This window comes from Martes martes (genome assembly GCF_963455335.1).
Source record: "Martes martes genome assembly, chromosome: 18".
Taxonomy (NCBI): Eukaryota; Metazoa; Chordata; class Mammalia; order Carnivora; family Mustelidae; genus Martes; species Martes martes.
In genome coordinates this window covers 14,082,506-14,100,675 of record NC_137906.1, presented here as the reverse complement: position 1 = coordinate 14,100,675, position 18,170 = coordinate 14,082,506, and the positions used below count along the sequence as shown (strand labels likewise).

The 18,170-nt window shown below is 58.3% G+C and overlaps 1 protein-coding gene across 1 annotated transcript in view; it reads right to left on the bottom strand.

Moving 5' to 3' along the window:
• The window catches only part of MAD1L1 (mitotic arrest deficient 1 like 1), a 316,273-nt gene extending 298,136 nt beyond the window's left edge, over positions 1 to 18,137 (bottom strand). The window contains exons 1-9 of the mRNA XM_080829793.1: positions 18,058 to 18,137; positions 15,614 to 15,773; positions 12,516 to 12,656; positions 10,252 to 10,431; positions 7,508 to 7,632; positions 6,609 to 6,690; positions 5,568 to 5,698; positions 5,367 to 5,481; positions 3,690 to 3,751 (exon numbers count right to left, since the gene is read on the bottom strand). Coding sequence (XP_080685919.1) covers positions 3,690 to 3,751; positions 5,367 to 5,481; positions 5,568 to 5,698; positions 6,609 to 6,690; positions 7,508 to 7,632; positions 10,252 to 10,431; positions 12,516 to 12,656; positions 15,614 to 15,763 — 986 coding nt within the window. The 5' untranslated portion in view covers positions 15,764 to 15,773; positions 18,058 to 18,137. The remainder of the gene's footprint in view (positions 1 to 3,689; positions 3,752 to 5,366; positions 5,482 to 5,567; positions 5,699 to 6,608; positions 6,691 to 7,507; positions 7,633 to 10,251; positions 10,432 to 12,515; positions 12,657 to 15,613; positions 15,774 to 18,057) is intronic.
• Positions 18,138 to 18,170: the final 33 nt, after the last annotated feature.

Below are 18,170 nucleotides of genomic sequence, written 5' to 3'. Positions count from 1 at the left end.
TGCAGAGAGTGTCTCCTGGAGGCCACCTTTAGCACCTTCAAATCCTTCCCCGCCAGGCCACGCACCCAGAGCAAAGCTGTCCACACCTGGGCACGCTCTGTGTGCTGCTGCCGAATCCTTCACTCAGCTTTCAAAGCCCTGAAATGAGGACATCCAAGCATCCCACCCTCCCTCCCCCAATGCAGCCTCCCCCAGGTGCGTGGTGTCCCACCCAGCCTAGAGCAGCATTCCCTCCCACCCAGGACTCTCTAAGTCCCGAGGCCCACCTGCCTCCAACCCAGGTGACCCACAGGCTGGAGACAGGTATCCGGCAACCTCCAGGTGGACAAGCCTGCCTGGCAGGTGAGGAAAGAGCCAAGGGGCTTCCCTACTGGTTTACATGGCCTGACCCGCCCGGGCTAACTCCACCCAACTCTCCTGACACCTCTGGGCTCCTCGGGGCCTAAGAAAACCCAAACTGGGAGAAGGTTGACAAGAGTCGCGCTGTGTGAACTCCAGGGGGTTTTGGTCTTTCCAGGTGTCAGACCTGATCTCTGTTCCCAACCTCTGTAAGGCCACAGGGCCCTCAGAGAATCCGCAAAATGCCACAGCCGTGAGCAGAGAGGATAGCCTGTGCAGAGAATATCCAGTCTGAAACATCAGAAGCTCACAGACACCAAGCATTTAAGGATGATAAAGAAGCTGCTGGAAAATAGGGTAAGTGTGGGACAGCCAACGGGGGGACAGGGCAGCGAACAGGGGCCACAGCCAGCTGCCCACAGATGCCCTCACACCCCTGCTCCTCTGGCCCCAGCTGTAGCATGTAAGTCCCACACAGAGCGGCAGAGGACCAGGAAGAGCGGCAGGCAGCAAGTGCGGGGCCAGAAATCCACAGGGACCCTGCAGCTATCGAGGTGCAAGGATCAGGATCATGGGGGCAGGGGTGCCACCTAGTGGTGGCAGCCCTCAAAGCCCAGGAGACGCTGGACGTGGGCCAGGACCTACGGTCACGACGCATACCAAGTGAATGCCTTCAGTCCCAAAGTGACAACAATGCCTTGGCCTAAACACCAAGAGACTCAAGCCCGCTAGCTCACAAGGCTCACCTTGTTCCTCTAGCCCCTACTTCCAGGGCATCTGCTGCACTCCAACCCACTACCATCTCCCTGGCTGATTGTGCTTTGTGGGGGGCGCACCCCTGAACTAGGACATACCCACAAACATGTTTCCACAGGAAGAAAGCCATGTTCTAGAAAAGTCCTTCCACGAACAGGTGTGAAAGATGAGGCACAAGCTACCCCCCCACAACACGAGGGCCACGCTGGGGACAGACACACATCTAGCCATTACTCAGTACGGTCCGAACCAGTCCTCTCGTCCCCTGCCACACGGAACGTGGCAAGGGTGATGGAAGGCATCCATCCTGGACCCACTGCAGGCAGTTCGACCTCCAGCCACCCAGACAGCAGTCTCAGAGCTCCTAACCAATGCCCACCCTTCCCTCCCATGCTCCCCCTGCAGGGACCCCAACCTTTCCCTATGCCCTATTTCCCTCTGCACGTTTCCCACTCCATATTCAATCCCACAAGATGTGGGCTCCTACAAGTCACTGTCCCTGCACAGAAATCTCTAACTGCCCCAAACTCAGCAAAAAAGGAGAGCCAAACTTCTCCTCATAGCACTCAAGGTCATGCAAGACTCAAGTCCAGTGCCCAGCAGGCTGACCCATCTGTACCCAACTCTCCACACGGCTCTGACAACAGGGAAAACACAAGTCTGTGATCCACCAACTGTTACATGACACATGTACTCACTTCGGGGGGGCAGCCTGCCTGCTGCCTGGAGTACCCTAGCGCGGATGGGAGGGGCTTCCAAAGTGCCCCCGGAAGGGACCAGGAACAGGTGACAAAGCACATGAAAGAAAAGCTGCCCCCTACAGGACCCCTCCCCAACGGCTGCCAGGAGCCCAGGACCATGAGGATGCCCCACCTGCTTCTTCAGAAGCCTCTGGCCACTCGGAAGGGACAGCTCTGCAGCATGGGACTGTGCTCCTCCCCACACGCACAGTGAGGCCTACACTGCACTCCCAGCAAGAAAACCAGCCCAGAGTCAGGCACAGACTTGAAGAGGGGCACCCTGGCCCAGGGCCAACAGAGACACCAGCCTCTGTCTACATAGCCCACTCTCCTACCACCGACCCCAAGGGGGCTCAACACCCCTCTTCCTCTACCTCACCGGACCCGGCCACCCACTGAACACACAACACACACAAGCAGGCGACCAGGCAGATGACCCGCCCCAGCTGGCAGTCAGCGCCCCGCACGCCAGCCATACTCAGGCTGGAAGTGAGACCAAAGGGCCGAGGAGTAGCCACACCTCCCTTCCAGGCCAGAGACAGCCGCCAGCTGGGCCCCAGCCCCAGGCCTGACTGATGCTGCGTGCTTTGTGGCCCACGCTGGGCGTTCAGACCTGCCGGCAGCTGGTCCAATCGGGTATGCATGGGCCTCTGATCTCCTGCACAAGAAAGAAGTCAGGGAGGTTTCTCTTCTGACGAGGCTCCCTGGGAGCAGGACGGAAGCCTTCTGGTGAGTTAATAAGCGCAGAGAGCACAAGGAAGCACAGAGCAGCCAGGCCCCGCTGGGCCGGCCCTCCACGAGCCTGGGCCCCGCAGGTGCGGTTCAAGCGCGATCAGCAGCCTCGTCTGTCCTGTGACCCAGCCACGCAGAGCCGATGAGGAGGCACTTTCAAGGGACGCACAGTGGAGTCAATAATGCTGATGGGAACTGCCACAGGGTCCAGAACCAGCAGCAGGACCGTGTCATCGCAGGACAGCTCTTTAAAGAAGGTTCTCAGTCTTGGCCCAGTTGCCCAGAGCAACATGAAAGACAAGCGAGGAGCTACAGTCTTAACGTCACCCAAGCAGACAAAACAAAAGGCTCTTGAAACACCACAGCTCCAAGGACTCATCTCCCACCAGCCCTCTCCCAGACTGCAACCACCATATGGTGATGAAGCTACGGGCAAGAGCCAGTCCGCAGCAGACCCACAGAGTCCTGGGGACCGAGGGACAGGCAACCACGCTGGAGGGAGAGAAGCAGCAGCCCCAGGAACGACAGGCAGCAGAACGTGTGGGGCAGGGGGCAGGCGGCCGTGGAATGCTGCCCACCCTGGCTGTCCTGCCCACTGGAGAACGAGACCCCAGCTGCCCACCCGGCAGCCCCGCCATGGCCCCTCCGCCTCCTGCCGTCCCCCTAGTGGCAGCAGCTCACAGATGAGCCGAGGCTGCTGTGGGGACCTGCAGGGCACGACAATCCTCCACAACAGTGTTTTCTCTTTGCCCCCCAAAACCCAGTTCATCTTCACTGTTTGTTTTTGCCGAAAAGGAACAGCCTATCCTGAAAGCAATGACTCCCTCAGCATCCACAAAAATGTCCTTTCACAAAGCCTGACATCCCAGGGCTATCAGATCCCTGCCGGTGCTCCGCCAGCCGACCTTAAATAAAGAAGTTATTAGGACTTAGGCAAGAGGGTCACTTCGGTCCCGTCTTCCCCCCACAGTGTAAGTACCTCATCCGACCTGAGCATCCCCGGCCAGATCTGCCCCGACAGACTCTAGCGGGGTGGCTGCTGGCGACGCCAGGGAGCCAGGGCCGCGCTCCCAGCCGTGCCCACCAGCCCGGCACCCCGAGCCACTTGCAACCCCCACCTACCTGATGCTCAAGCCCGTGGTCTGCTCCAGCCGCTCCCAGCTCTGCAGCTTTGCCAGCAGCTTCTGGAAAAACAGGGAGGTGAATGCTAAGAGCACCGTAACCCCAGTATTTCCCTTCCAAGCCCTCTGCGGCCACCTGCAGCCCTTTGTCACGCGACTCCACCTCAGTCCCCAGACCAAGGAGCCTCCCACAAAAGTGATAGCGATGAGGAGGATGTTACATCTCCCTGATCCCTCAGAAGAACCTGCTCGTATCTCTGAGCTGAGCACCCGAGCGCCCCAAGCCCGCTCCGGAGCTGACGGCTTACTCCCACAACAAGCACACTCAGCGCCTCGCCCGTTCCTGGTCCCATGGAGTCAGGTCAGAGTCTCAGTGCACAAAGCACCACGGAGTGGGGGCAGGGGTGGCAAAGAGCCTCATGCTTGCTCCCATAAAAACAGCAGGGCAGACCTGAGTGCTGAAACCACAAGAATGTGCTGCCTCTCCCACACGCCAGGGGCTCCACGGGACGCCGGGCCCCAGGGCAGACGTGCTCCCCCTCAGCGGACATGGCCGACTAGGGCCGGGGGCCCCGCAGGGAGAACAGGAGGTGGGACATGCCCCACCTGGCATTGCACGTGGGGCTGCCGGATCCTGCATCTCACACTCTCCCACGCTCACCCGCATCCCACGTTGGAGTCCTCCCCACCTCTTCCAGAGACGTAAGAAACATCAGGGCGAGGACCATGTGTCTCTGTCTGGCCTGCCCCACCTCCACCCAGGCCAAGTGCCCTGCTGGCATCACTGCATTCACACAGGCACTCGATGGCCCTTTTACATGTGGGGCACAGGCTGGTGAACGACTGTGTCGCTAGAGCCGGTGCTCAGCGACCACCTACCAAGGGCCAGGCCCTCTTTAAGCATGGGACGTGAATTCATTGAGCCCTCACAACCCTGCAGGGCAAACAACATTACTCCTCATTACATAGGCAGACAGAGAGGTTAGGTAACTTGCCCAGGGTCACAGAGCCAGCAAGCATCCATGGCAGGATTTCACGCAAGGCAGTGTGACTCTGGAGACTGGAACTTAACCCATTTCAGAACTGCCCAGAGGAAACACTGCTCAGTCTGGAGCTGCGTCCTCAGGCTGAGTTCGCATGTAAGCCAGCATCCTAGAGGAGCTCGGCTCCCACCCTGTGAGGCCACAAGCTGCCCGTCTGGCCAAGTACAAGCAGCTACCAGCACACTCCCACCACCCACGAGACAAAAGAGGGCCCGCGGCTTGTCAGTGATACAGCACAGGACAGCAGGACCCAGGGCCAGAGGCCAGAAGGCTAAATGCTGGTGTCCCTCGTGTGCACTGGGCGAGACAGAGCTTCTGCGCCCCCATGTGCGCAGGGAGAAGGGGACTGGGTCCTCCCCACGTCACCTGATTCCCTGTCCTGTGTCCCCCACCCACACAGGGATGCATGACCACTGGCCCACTGTGCTCACCCAGCCAAGTCTCCACACCACGGGCCGGCTCACGAGTGTCTGCACAGGACACCAAACACGGTTCTGTGGCCACTCCTCATCCCACCACACCAGTCCAGCACTTCCACATTTCGGGGGGGGAACAGGAATGCCAGACTAAAACCCCAGGATCCCCCAGACAGAGGACACCCACAAGGAACAGCCCACTGTCCCCCCAGACCCCACCTCCTTCTCCAGCTCCAGGACGACCAGACTCTCCTGCATCTTCTCCTGGCGTCCCAGCCGCCGCCGCAGCCCCTCCAGCTCCTCCCGGAGCAGCCCGTTGGTCTCCCGCATCTCCCTGGCAGGGACAGAAACAAAGTCCCTCAAAATCCCACAAGCCTGAGAGGAGGAGCACAGCCTGGCACCGCCCCGCGCCCGCCTCACCGCAGGTAGGCGCTCTCCTCCCGCAGCTGCTTCAGCTCCCTCTCCAGCTTGGGCAGCCGCACCAGCTCTGACTTCATATTCTTCACAACTGCGGCATCCTGTTCCTGCAGGGACAGCTTCTGCTCCAGATCCTGAGTGAGGCCAGGGACAGAGAGGACAAAGTTGACCACTGTGGCCCGGCCCCCCTCCAAAACACCAGGTGTACCTCTGTGCCACGTCTGTGTTGGTCTCCAGGGGTACCCCCAACATGGTGTTACAGGCTGGGGTCACACCTCTGTGCCGCCCTGCCCTCGGGGCTGGGGCCCTGGTGCACACCTGCCCGCGGACAGGCAGCCAAGACTCCCTAAATAAACACATCGGTAAGACACAGCGCTCCTCCCTTGCCAGACCCGCTCCTGCCACACTAGCGCCCATGTAACAAGCCAGTCTTCTCCACGTTGACGACAGCCTTTCCTTTGCCATCTGCAGTCCCCTTGAGACACACTGGGGACAGCTGGCATCCATCAGTGACAAGTCACTGAACAAGCTCAGTGCATGAGACCAGGACCAAATCAGTCAGTCAACAAACATTAACAGGGCCCAGCTCTGTGCCAAGTACAGGGTCAAGCAGCAAGCACAGGGTGACACAGGACACAGATAAGGTCTCTGCACATCAGGTCCGGAAGAAAAACAGGCACCACACTATGCAGGCGAGCAAGCTCTGGGAGGTGGGCCAGAGGACTGAGCAGGAGTGAGGTGCCAGAGCCGGGCAGGCCCCAGAGCCAGAGAACAGCACGTGAGCGAGCAGAGGCAGGAGGAGCCAGGAGGCCAGAGGCCTGACAAGGAGGCAAAGCTGGAGGGAGGTGGGGGGCAGCAGCCCCAGCCCCAAGCACAGGTAAGGCACACACAGAGATGAGCGACCATGTCAATAGTTTACAGCGGGCACGGGCCGCTCACGGTCCCTGGACACCCCAGCGAGTCCCAGCTAAAGCGGCAGGATGGCTGAGATCACTACCGGGACATCCTGCGGGCACAGCCTGCGCCTGAAACAGAGTAACGCACCCTGATCCTCTGCTCCTGGTCGGCCCTGGCTTCCTGGCTGGCCTGGAGCTCCTGAACCTTCTGATTAGCCTCCTGACATTTCCTGTCGAGAGAAAAGCACATCATGTGCAGAAAGAGGTAGGTGGTAAAGCCAGCAGTTGCCCTCACCCTGGAGGCTTTCCTGAGTAGGCCCCAGGCCCCAGAGCACTGTGGCCTCAGTCTCCTCAGATTGGGGTGCTGGCTAAGTCCACACCCCCAGCTTTCTTCCCTCACCTTTGCTGCATGCCCCAGCACAGCCACAGACGAGGACCCTCCCGTGACCGCCCCCCGCCACACCCCCAACCTGGCCCAGGAGAGTCCAAAGCTCTCCTAGGACACCTGAGAAGGGAAAGGCCTAGATCACAGAGAGAAAATTCCATGCGTGCTCAGAATGCGGCCTCCGCCTGGACAGCCCCACAGCCCACCCGCCCCAGGGGCGCCCCACATAGCCTTTAAAGCCTCACTTTTTGCTTCTCTGCAAGCAGGCATTCCAGTCCCCGGGGAGGGAAAAAATGACTGTGCCCAGTCATTAACAACATTCAGTGTTGTTCCCAGAACATTTAAAACACTCATTGTCCTCACTTCAGTGGCCCCTACGTTGGCCTCCAACAGCCTATGGATGGGGAGGACAGACCGGAAGGGCACCTGCAGGTCCTCCAGGCTCAGAGTGGACAGCACACATGGTCACCGGGTGCTCAGACCACAGAGGGCACAGGATGACGAGCCCGGGCCTTCCCATTTACGGTCTCCAGCACCGGTAACACCCGGACACACAGCTCAGCATCGGCCCCAGCAGGCTTCAGGCCGAATGGACCCAGGACAACCTGCGAGCAGGCTCATCTGGCACCGGGACAGGGCCCCACCCCAGCACAGCCACTCACTTGTGCTGCAAGGCCAACTGCTCCTTGAGCTCCTGCTTCTCAGACTCCAGGCTCTTCACCTGCATCTCCTGGTTCATCACGCTCCACTGCAACTCGGAGACCCTCCCCTTCAGCGTGCTGATGGTCTGGGGGGCGGGAGGGGGGGGTCAGGGGGCACAGCTGCTTACAGGCTGTGACGCACATGCAGATGTGAGCTCCTGACCCACACACCCATGGACAAATGCCTCCGAAAGTGCCTGCATTGGCCACACCCCTCCCGTGGGCAGGGACCGAGCTACCTTCTCCTTTACAAAATACGACCTGGGAAGAGACGCCACCCCTCAATCCAGCCCCAGGGTATCCGGCCTGCAGCCTGCCTCACGTTTCCCTCAAGCAAATGGGAAACCACTGGGTCACAGTGATGGACTGCCCGCCAAGACAGCCCTGTGCCCCGTGACATCTGTCACTTGGGACCCTCACTTATGCCCAATGTGCTTGTGTGGGTCTCCCTCCACACCTGCCCTGGCCTCTCTGCCCCAAACGAGCCCCTACCACGCCCCCACCCCAGAAAAAACACTCCCTGTGAACCACAGCCAGGGCCTGCCAAGAGGTCAGAAGCAGGGGACTGAGGCCATCTTCAGAACAGAGGGGCCACGGGAATGCCCTGCAGACCTCATACTCTCAACCACAGGGCAAGAACGGGGCCAGACATTCACCCTTGGGGAAAGTGCTGGCATTCTCTTGGCCAGAAAGCTGGGGCTGGGAAGGCTGGCCCAGGGCCCAGCTTCAGGACTTTTAGGGACAGACCTGCCACCCTTGCATCAGACGTACCCTCACCAGGTGACCTCCTAGTGACCATCTGGTGACTGCTCTCTGTCTGTGGCTTTCCGAGGGGAAGCCAGCTCATGACCAGGCCACCAGGGAAGCCCACTCAGAAAGGTCCCTGTAAATAACCCCCCAGAGTGGAGGACAGGGGCCTGGTCCAGCAAACTCCCTGCAGTTCCAGGGCACCCCTGCCAACAAGGAGGCCTGACACGCTCTCACCTGACCCAGGGGCCCATGCCAACCCAGGAATCACATTCCCCAGGGGAGGCTGACACAGGCCGTCCACTTCCTGTACTCCATCCATCTGCCTGGTCCACTCTGTTACAAGGATGCCCATCAACCTGGGCATCGCAGAAGAACGAAGCTATGAAACTACATCTGACTAGGAAAACAGCCTTTGAGAAGTCTTCGGGAATCTAATTAACACATCCTGGACACCAAGCACTGCGCAGGACACAGGGTCAGACGGCCGGCCGCACGCAGGACCTGGCTGTGGGGAAGCCCGGCAGTCAGCAAGAGGACTTCCCAATGACGAGCACACGAGCCAGGCTGGGTGGAGAGAGAGCATGTGGGGGCGGTGACAACGGAGTCACCAGGGAAGGCTTCTCCAAGAATGTACAAAGAAACAGAAACAAAATTCATGGTCCTCTATCCCAACTGGCCGCCACCTTCCCACCCTGGACCCCTCTCTCATCCTCTTTGCAACCTGTGTGGCAAGGGCCTTCCCCACCACCTCGCTCTTCACTGAACAGAGCGCAGGCCCTGCCCTCCCCTGTGAGCCCCAGACCAGCCTCCAGAACACAGCCGACGCAAGCCAAGGGTGACACGGGGACTTGTCTTGAGGCTGATCACGGCTCCTCTCCTGCCAACATCCACATCAGAAGACAGATGTAGGAACAACCTTAACATGCTCCCCAGCATTGCCAAGGCAAAAATAACCTGCAGCCTGCTTCCCGAGATCTATCAAGTAGAGAAAAGCACGCAGAGACAGAATACCAATGATCCCGCGCCCTGCTCCCTCCCCAGGCAGCACTTCATCGTTTTCCTCACTGCACCTGTGATCCGCAGCGCCACAGCAGAGGGACAGGGAAGGTCAGGAGAGTCCAAGCTCCACCAGCAGCAGTGTTTGGGCTCTGTTTCTAAAATTTATACAACCTTCAACTGGTAGAGACAGTAAGGACTACAGTTCCTCTGTTCGCTGGCTTCAAAAACATTCTCCAATACTAACACACCTGCTAATAATCAAAGAAATGCAAATCCAGGGGCGACACTTACATCTTCGGAAAGGGGGAAAAAAACACAAGTATTTCCAGAAGATACCACCATCCATGACAGGTAAGGCCACAGGGAAACCAGGGCCCTCAACAACACTGCCAGGACCACACAGCAACTGGGAGCAAAAGCCAGACGCTGTCCCTAGAGACCCAGAACCCCACTCTTGGGAATACGTCAAAATCAGTAACTGAAGCCAAAAGCTACCTGCTACCCACCATATACATGTGCACATATGTACATTTACCAGAATATGCTGAGAAAATGTGGGGAAAGTTTTTAAATGATGAAATGCTAGGTGTTTGATTTATGAAGGCCACGGAATGGAAAACAAGTTGGTTTGGTTTTGTTTTGTTTTGTTTTTTGAGGGAGCAGGGAGAGAGCAGGAGCATGGGAAGGGGAAAGGGCAGAGGGAGAAGCAGGCTCCCCACCCAGCAGGGAGCCCGACTCAGGACTCAATCCCGGGACCCTGAGATCATGACCTGAGCCGAAGGTAAACGCCCAACTGACAGAGCACCCCAGGTGCCCCAGAAAATGAGTATTTTTACTAGGATTACTATGACCGGAACACTTCGCACACGTGGCAAGGAGGCAGAAGACACTGCCCAGCACCCCAGGGCACCCGCCCTCTCCCCCGAGAAACGCCCCCTTTCCGGGACAGCCCTCACCTCCCCGGCCACGGCCAGGCCGTCCTCCTTCTCCCGCAGCTTCTGGCCGGCAGTGGCCAGGCTCTGCTCACACAGCCTATGGCGCTCCAACTGCTCCTTCATCTTCTCCTCCGCCTCAGCCTCCCGCTCCTGCAGCTGCCGGATGCGCGTCAGCAGCTCCTGGTTGCGGTCCACCTCGCGCTGCCAGAGCGGAGAGAGTAAGCAGGAATGGGAGACCCACCCAGCCCTCCCTCAGGACGGGGACCCTCGACACCGGTGCCAGTCATGCAGCAGGCCCCGCTCACGCCACTAGAGCTGAGGTCCCTCCAGGCACATCCTCTCCTGCAGACCGTCTGATACTGGGAAGGCAGTCCCAGGACTGAGACTCCTCATTCTCCCTCCGATGGACCCGGGCAGGGCAGGGTGGGGGTAGGGGTCTAGGGAGTGGGCAGTCAGCCACTTAGGAGCTCACCCTCATCCCCAGAAGCAAAGGGACCACCGACTGGGCACCTGATGCTGCTGACCCCTGGCCTCTCCCTGGGGGGCGGTACAGCAGGAGGCCCACCCGCACTCCCGAGCTGGTGCTCAGACCAGGCCTCTCCAGCCGGGCACCAAGAAATGCTGAATGAACGCAGACGGACATGGCCCACTCGAGGGAGCTGCAAGTCTGGCCTCTGAAGAGTCAGGGGACCCTTCCACAACGCAGGGCCCTGGGCAACCCACCCCAGAGAGGAACCTAGCATCTCTATTCAGACTGCCTGTCCCAAGGATGCACGGGGCAGTCCCTGCGGGTCCCCAGACCTCAAATAACAACCAAAGTACCACCATCTGAGAGGTTCTGAGATCCCCACCCACGGCCAAACTGGCAGGCCCTGAAAAACCATGATAGATGCCTAATACTCAAAGGGACAATTTGAAAGCCACCGACTCAGATGGTTCCGGGTCACATTCAGCCATGTCTGTGGGTGGGAAGGGAAAGGTCTCTCAGAGGAAGGCCAAGCTCAGCGAGGACCCGGGATTAACTCAGCCCTGCACCCTTTGATTTCCCCAAGAAAAGACTTCCACCAACCATACAACAATCCACTCCCCCAACTCATTCCAACGTACTCTGAGCATATAAGGTGCCACGGCCTGTGCTGCACCCTGGAGACCCAGGACAGCCAGGACCAGTCTTGCCCTTGGAGGACTAATGGCACAGGAGAATTCCAATAGCTCCATACCCCCTGCTGTCTGCCTGAGAGCGAGGGCAATAGCACCAACAGCCCCAATTCCCACCATCTAATGGCCCCTGGTGCCACCTGCAGCCCTAATAATGCACCTTCAAGAGCAGCAAGATTCCCACAGCCTATCCCTGTCCCTTCCCACCAGTTCCTACAGGACTATGCCTCCTAAGACGACCCAGAACATGAACTAAAGCCTGATCTTAAGAGAAAGCCCTAGGAGCAATGCCAAGGCCACAGGACCCACTCACAGGCCATGTTCCTGGGCTACTAGACCCACATGGCACACCACAGCCAGAAGCCTGTGTATTAGGGTCAAATACACCCAGTTACCTTCACACCCCTGAAGTCATCGCTATTTTTACAGGACTAGGAAAGCACGCAAACATGCCACCTCAGGCCAGAATGGGGCCAGACATCTACAGCTGGGGAAAGCGTAAGCAGGTCAGAGACTTGCTGGTCCAACGCTTTGCCCGAGTCTTGGCAGCATTTCCACAGATCACGAGCACTTATTGAAAACCTCTGGCAAAGTGCTGTTGATCAAAGCAAAGGAAGGGATTTACGACCTCAGTAGAAACCAACCACCTTCCCTAGGTAATGGGGGTGGCACTTGCCCAGTTTGCCCTGGGTGAGCCGGGGACAACAGGAAGTACCCCCAAGACTGGAGATCCTGACTCTGCGGCCCTATGACCACGTGAGCAAGATTGGTCTGACCTGGACTTGGGATGACACAACCCCGTGACTTTCTAAGCCCGTCACGCTGTGGTACCTGGTATTTCTGCTGGGTTTACACCCCAATTCTTTGGGTGGGGCGGGGGTAGAAGGGAGAACAGGCAGCCCAGCAGAGAGGCATGCCCTGGCTGGGCACACGTGAAGGACAGCCGTCCCCTGCGCCCTGCCCCCTCAAGGACATCAAGCATAGCTGGCGTCTGTGGCCTAACAAGGCAGGCCCCAGCAGCCCAGAGGCAGCGCACCCAGGCTCCCACCGGGTAGGCTCACCTGCCTTATGGCCTGACAGGCACCGTGCACGACGCCCCGACGCCAGGGCCACCTGCTCGCACCCACCTCGTAGCGCCTGGCACTGGTGCTGGCCGCCCGCTCCAGCTCCACTCGTGCTCTCTTGTGGCTCAGCTCCATCTGCATCTTCTCCCGCTCCACCTGCACCACCTGGGACTTGGAACGGATCCGCTCCGCTCGTTCCTCCAGCTGACCAGGTCACACCCGGGGGAAAGAGAACCCTCAGCAGCTGTGCCAAATAGGGGAGCGGCTTGTCCAACACTCACACTGAGCCCTGGCCACCAACAAGGCCCATACTCAGCCTTAGGGAAGAACGGTGGATGCGGGGCCCTTCGCTGGAAAGTGGGTGGGAGGAAGCAGTAGACAAAGAGGAAATAACAACGGGAAAAAAAGGTAGGCTCTAAGATGACAGTGTGTAGGCTCATTCTAGAAAGAAGGGCATGTTAGTCTCCTATTGCCGTGTACCAAATTACCACAAACTTAGCAGCTAAAACCCCGTTATCAGTCAGGGTCTATGGGCAGAAGGCCAGGCACACCGGCCAGGTTGTCTGATCAGGGTCTCACAGGCTAAAATCAACAGGGGTGGCCAGGCTCCAAACTCACCTGGACCCTGGAATCCTCTTCCACACACAGGAGGACTAAGGTGCTGCTTCCTTGCTGTCAGCCCCGGGCTGCTGTCAGCTCCTAGAGGCCACCCACATCCCTTGCCATGTGGCCCTCTCCACCTCCAAAACCAGCAAGGGAGAACCCGCATATGTAGAATCCCTCTCCTGCTCTGAGTAAGTCAGGCCCACCATCTTCAGGCTGCCTGATTTCTTAGTTATGTTGGCAAAATCCTGCTGCCACAAAACCATTTTAGTGTTTAAGTGGGAGAAAGTGTGGTCCACCAGGCGCCAGGGACTTAAGAGCCATCTTAGAAGTTGGCCTGCCACACAGGGTAGATACATAAAGGTGACATCCAGCCTGGAAGGGCCTCAGAAGACACACCAAACAGTTTCATGGAATCACTGAGTGTGCCAAGGCCTCGTTCGCATACGGACCACAGCCTGACCGTTCCAGGGATGGCTGCTAACACAGCAGCTCCTGGGCAGTAGAAAGAGACACCAAAGCTCAGGCTGCACCCCACAGATGCCCAACCAGGCACTTCCTTCCACACAGAGTCTCTGGGACTCACAGGCACACTGCAGCTCGAGAAACACTTGGCTAGAGTGAGAGGTTCTCAGTCCCACCAGGGACACTTGGCGACATCTGGAGACACTGCTGACTGTCAAAAGAGGGGGTGAGAGCCAACGTTTGCTACCAGCCTCCGGCAGGCAGAGGCCAGGGACGTCCCCTAACATCCCATAAGGCAGAAGCAAGTCCTGCAAAACAAAGCATCCTCCAGCCCCAAATGTCAGCAATACCGAGGCTGAGAAGCCCCAGGCCAAACGAAAGGCATCTGCTCTACCCAACCCCTCACACACTCTTCGAGGGCCTGAGTCCACACTTTCTTTATCCTCTGACATTTTCTCTCATTTCAGTTCACAGTGGCTGAAGTGTGGGGGTTCCGAAGCCCACCCTCTGTCGCATTCACTGGCCTCCTTATCTCTGCGTGCAGCGAGGGCCCAGCCTCTCCAAAGAACGGTGGCCCCCAGCTCCCATGGGCACTACTGCACAGCTGCCAGGAGCCCCAGAGAGACGGGTCCGTGGCCACATCTTCCTGGCACAGGGACTGCATTTGAAGGACAGTAACTGAAACATGTTTCTATTTAAACCAACCTTGTAGCTCCTGGCACTGGTGCTGGCCGCCTGCTCCAGCTCCACTCGTGCTGACATGCAGCAAAGCCAGCACTGACATGCAGCAGAGCCAGACTTTAAACCCTTTCCCACAGAAACAGGAGCATTAAAAAAGGGCAGGGGGTGGGGACTGCCAGACTCTCCAGACCTGCTGGTTTTCAGTTCCCTCACCTGCATCTGGGGCGGCTGGGTAGGGCACAAAACCACTGCTGGAAGTGTGGGGACAGCACAGGGCCAGGTCAGGGCCCCCAACTAGTCCTGCAGCTACAAGACTCTAACCAGCTCACTCTGCCTACGGCATCCACCTAAGGATCCCCCACACAGAGGCAGCCATCCACAGAACAAGCTTAGTGAGAACTGGGCCTCTGAAATTCTAAATTCTATAGTTCTGACAGATTTGCCAAAAGTTTACAGACATTTGCATCAACAAAACTGTAACAATTTTTTAGACTAAAGTTGTCAACTTATTTTGCCTGTGAGCAAGAGTCAAAAAAAAAAAAAAAAAAATTACCACCGTCATTTCCAAAAAGTGCTTTAACACGAAAAACAAACACTAAAAAATCCAATTTTGGAATAAAAAAATTCTCTGGGAAAAAATGGCATTGAGTAACTCAGTCCGGTAAACACACAAAAATCATTCAATTATTCAGCAAACGCATGCACACAAACACAGGAGCATTTGTTTAAGCACAGGTTGCGTGGGCCTCCTCAGGGCTCTCAGAGCCCCAGGACACCACTGGCTCTGTCCCAGGCCATTAGCAAGGACCAGCTCCCGCTGCGGAAGCAGGGGACAGCAGCTGCCTGACATGGCAGTGATGCAGACTGGCAGGGGCCGGGGCCAGGCTGCACACACCACCCCCTCCTCGTGTGGCCCCAGTGACCCCCGTCCCCGTGAGATGGACCCCACAAGTCTGTGGAAACTCAAGTCCTCCAGGAGACCTGACCCCTCTTTAATGGGTCTACAGCAAGCATTGCTAAGAACACGAAATAAAGTAAAATAAGACTTCTTACAGCAAAACTATAAAAGCCACATCCTGGCAGAGGGAAGCCAAGATCTGCCAACTGACACACCCAGTCTTTCTCTTTACTTGGAGACCCATCCACGTGGACGGCACTCACCTGAACTACCCGGCACCTGAACAGGCCCCCGCCAAGGGCAGGTGCCTTCTACCCGGAGAACACTCCCCCATACAGGGCACTCACAAGTACTTGCCGCTGGAAAAGGAACTGCCAGGGCACACACCTTCCACCCAGAGACCACCCCCCGCACCCCACAGCACACACCTTCCACCCAGAGACCACCCCCCGCACCCCACAGCACACACCTTCCACCCAGAGACACCCCCCCCCCCGCACCCCAGGGCACGCACCTGCATGCTCTGCTGATACTGTGTCTGCAGAGAACCTGGGGCGGAAGTGGCAGCATCCAGGCCGGACCCAGCCTCCACCCGCTGAGAGATGAAGTTGTTCAAAGACCGCAGCGTGGACAGCACAGTGGTGTTTTCCCCCAGGTCATCCATGGCCACTTTGCTTTTGGAGGAAGACAAGGGGGGGGTGACCGTGAGCCTCTGCAGGCACCATGAGCTCTACCAATGGCCCCACTTTCCCAGGGCTCTCTCTGAGTCCTTACACGCCCCCACTGTTCATAAGCACATGTTTGCAGTTAGCTGGCAGCCAAGACTCATCTGTAAATTTGAGAGCCACCTGGCAAGGATGCCATGAGGACGAGTGTCCAGCATACATGTCCAGATGGCAGAGCTGCGACTGCCACACGGTTCATCACTCTGCCTGTAACTCCACACAGGACACCTCAGGCGGCACGACGGGCCAACTAGGACTTTCTGCACTTATTTCACACATCATGAAAGTGGCACTTCAGAAAGTTACAGAACAGACTGGAACCCAGGTCTACGTGGCTCTAAAGTCCAGTGTGCACTGGACTCCACAAGCCAGGGCATGGAGGACAGAGCATGAACAACAGCAAAGAACCAGCATCTGTGGGGCACCCCCAGGGCATGCTTAAGCGTCTGCCTTCAGCTCAGGTCATGATCCCAGGGTTCTGGGATACAGCCCCATTATCAGGCTCCCTGCTCAGAGGGGAATCTGCTTGTCCCCGCTTGTGCTCACTCTCCTGCTCTCTAATAAATAATTAAAATAAAATAAAAAGAACCCACATCCCCAAACCTGTACTGACCATAGCCTGAGGGCCGCCCACCCACCAGTGGGTGGGAACATCCCAGGTACAGTTAATGAGCGAAGTGTGAATTCCCACAGGTACATACCATGTTCCACTTAGGTAAAAGGCCCGCTCACACAAACTTTCCTAAGGATTTTTTTAAAAGATTTTATTTATTTATTTCACAGAGAGATAGAGCACAAGTAGGCAGAGCAGCAGGCGGAGGGAGAAGGAAAAACAAGCTCTCCACTGAGCAGAGAGTCCGATGCGGGGCTCCATCCCAGGACCCTGGGATCATGACCTGAGCCTAAGGCAGCCGCTTAACCGACTGAGCCACCCAGGCGCCCTGGACTTTCCCAAGTATTAGATTGAAAATGCCTCCCAGCCAACACCCCAAAGGAAGAAAGTGAGGAATCTTAGTTTGACTCTGAATTCCTGTTTAAGGAGAACAGAGCCCTTCTCTGTAGGCCAGGTTTGCATCCCGGACAACACATCTCTCTTCTCCACTTCTCAACCACACTGTCAGTGGAAAACAGACTGGGAGACAGAACAGGACAAGCACTGAGTGCTGAGAGCCTGGCAGATACAGGCCCAAGCAGCAGGAGACAGCACAGGTCTGCTCCAGAAAGCAAACCCCTTTGTTTGCCCAGGTTAGACGGGGCCCACACTCCCCATCCCCTAATGGGAAACTTAGCCACTATGTTCTGTTCTGGAGAGTCCATTCCCTGTAAGAACTGATGCATGTAATCCACTGGAATGAACAGCACACACAGGTTTTCAACTGCCTGGAACTAAGCCGCTGCACAAGGCACGCGATTAGGCAGCAGCTCAAACTCCAACCTCTTTATGCCACAGAATCCAATCTTCAGCAACCCAACCACGGAAACCCAAGCCCCGGAAAATCACTACCCCTGGGCTGCGCGTGCAGAGCACGCTGCCTGTCAGCGGCCCTTCTCCGCCTGGGCACCGAACCAGTACTTCTGCCACCATTGGCAACTCCGGGCACAGGGCCGGCTCCGCCAGACCCCAGGCGCCGAGTCGGGGTCTGCCCCACTCCGACCTCCGCTCCTCTCCCCACCACCAGAGCAGACGGCTCCAACCCCGGCCCCCTCCGACCCCGCTCCGATCCCAGTCCCGGCCCCTCGCCCCGCTCCCCGCCACCAGAGCAGCCGACTGGGACACCCGCTCCGCTCCGACCCCGCTCCGGTCCCGGTCCCGGCCCCTCGCCCCGCTCCCCGCCACCAGAGAAGCCGACCCCGCTCCGGTGCCGTCCCCGGTCCCGGCCCCCGCCCCGCTCCCCGCCACCAGAGAAGTCAGAACGGCTCCGACCCCGGTCCCGGTCCGACTCTGACCCCGGTCTGGGCCCCCACCACCAAAGAAGCTGACTCGGACCCCGGCCCCGCTCTAGCCCCGCTCCGACCCCGGTCCCGGCCCCTCGCCCGGCTCCCCGCCACCAGAGAAGCCGACTGGGACCCCGGCCCCGCTCCGAGGGACCGAGCGCGGCGGGGAGGAGGCCAACAGGCAGGAAAAGGGGACAGCGCCCGCGTCCAGAGCGTCCCCCGGCCCCTGCTCGCCACCCACCGCCGCCCACCGCCGCCCACCGCCGCCCACCGGGTACTCCGGCGCCAGGTAGCTAACCTAAGACCCGGGCGATCGCCGCCACCGCTCAGATCTCCCTCCTCGGCGCCCGCGCCCGCGTATCGCGAGATCCGCCGCCGTGGTCTCGCGAGACTTGGCAAGACCCGCCGTAA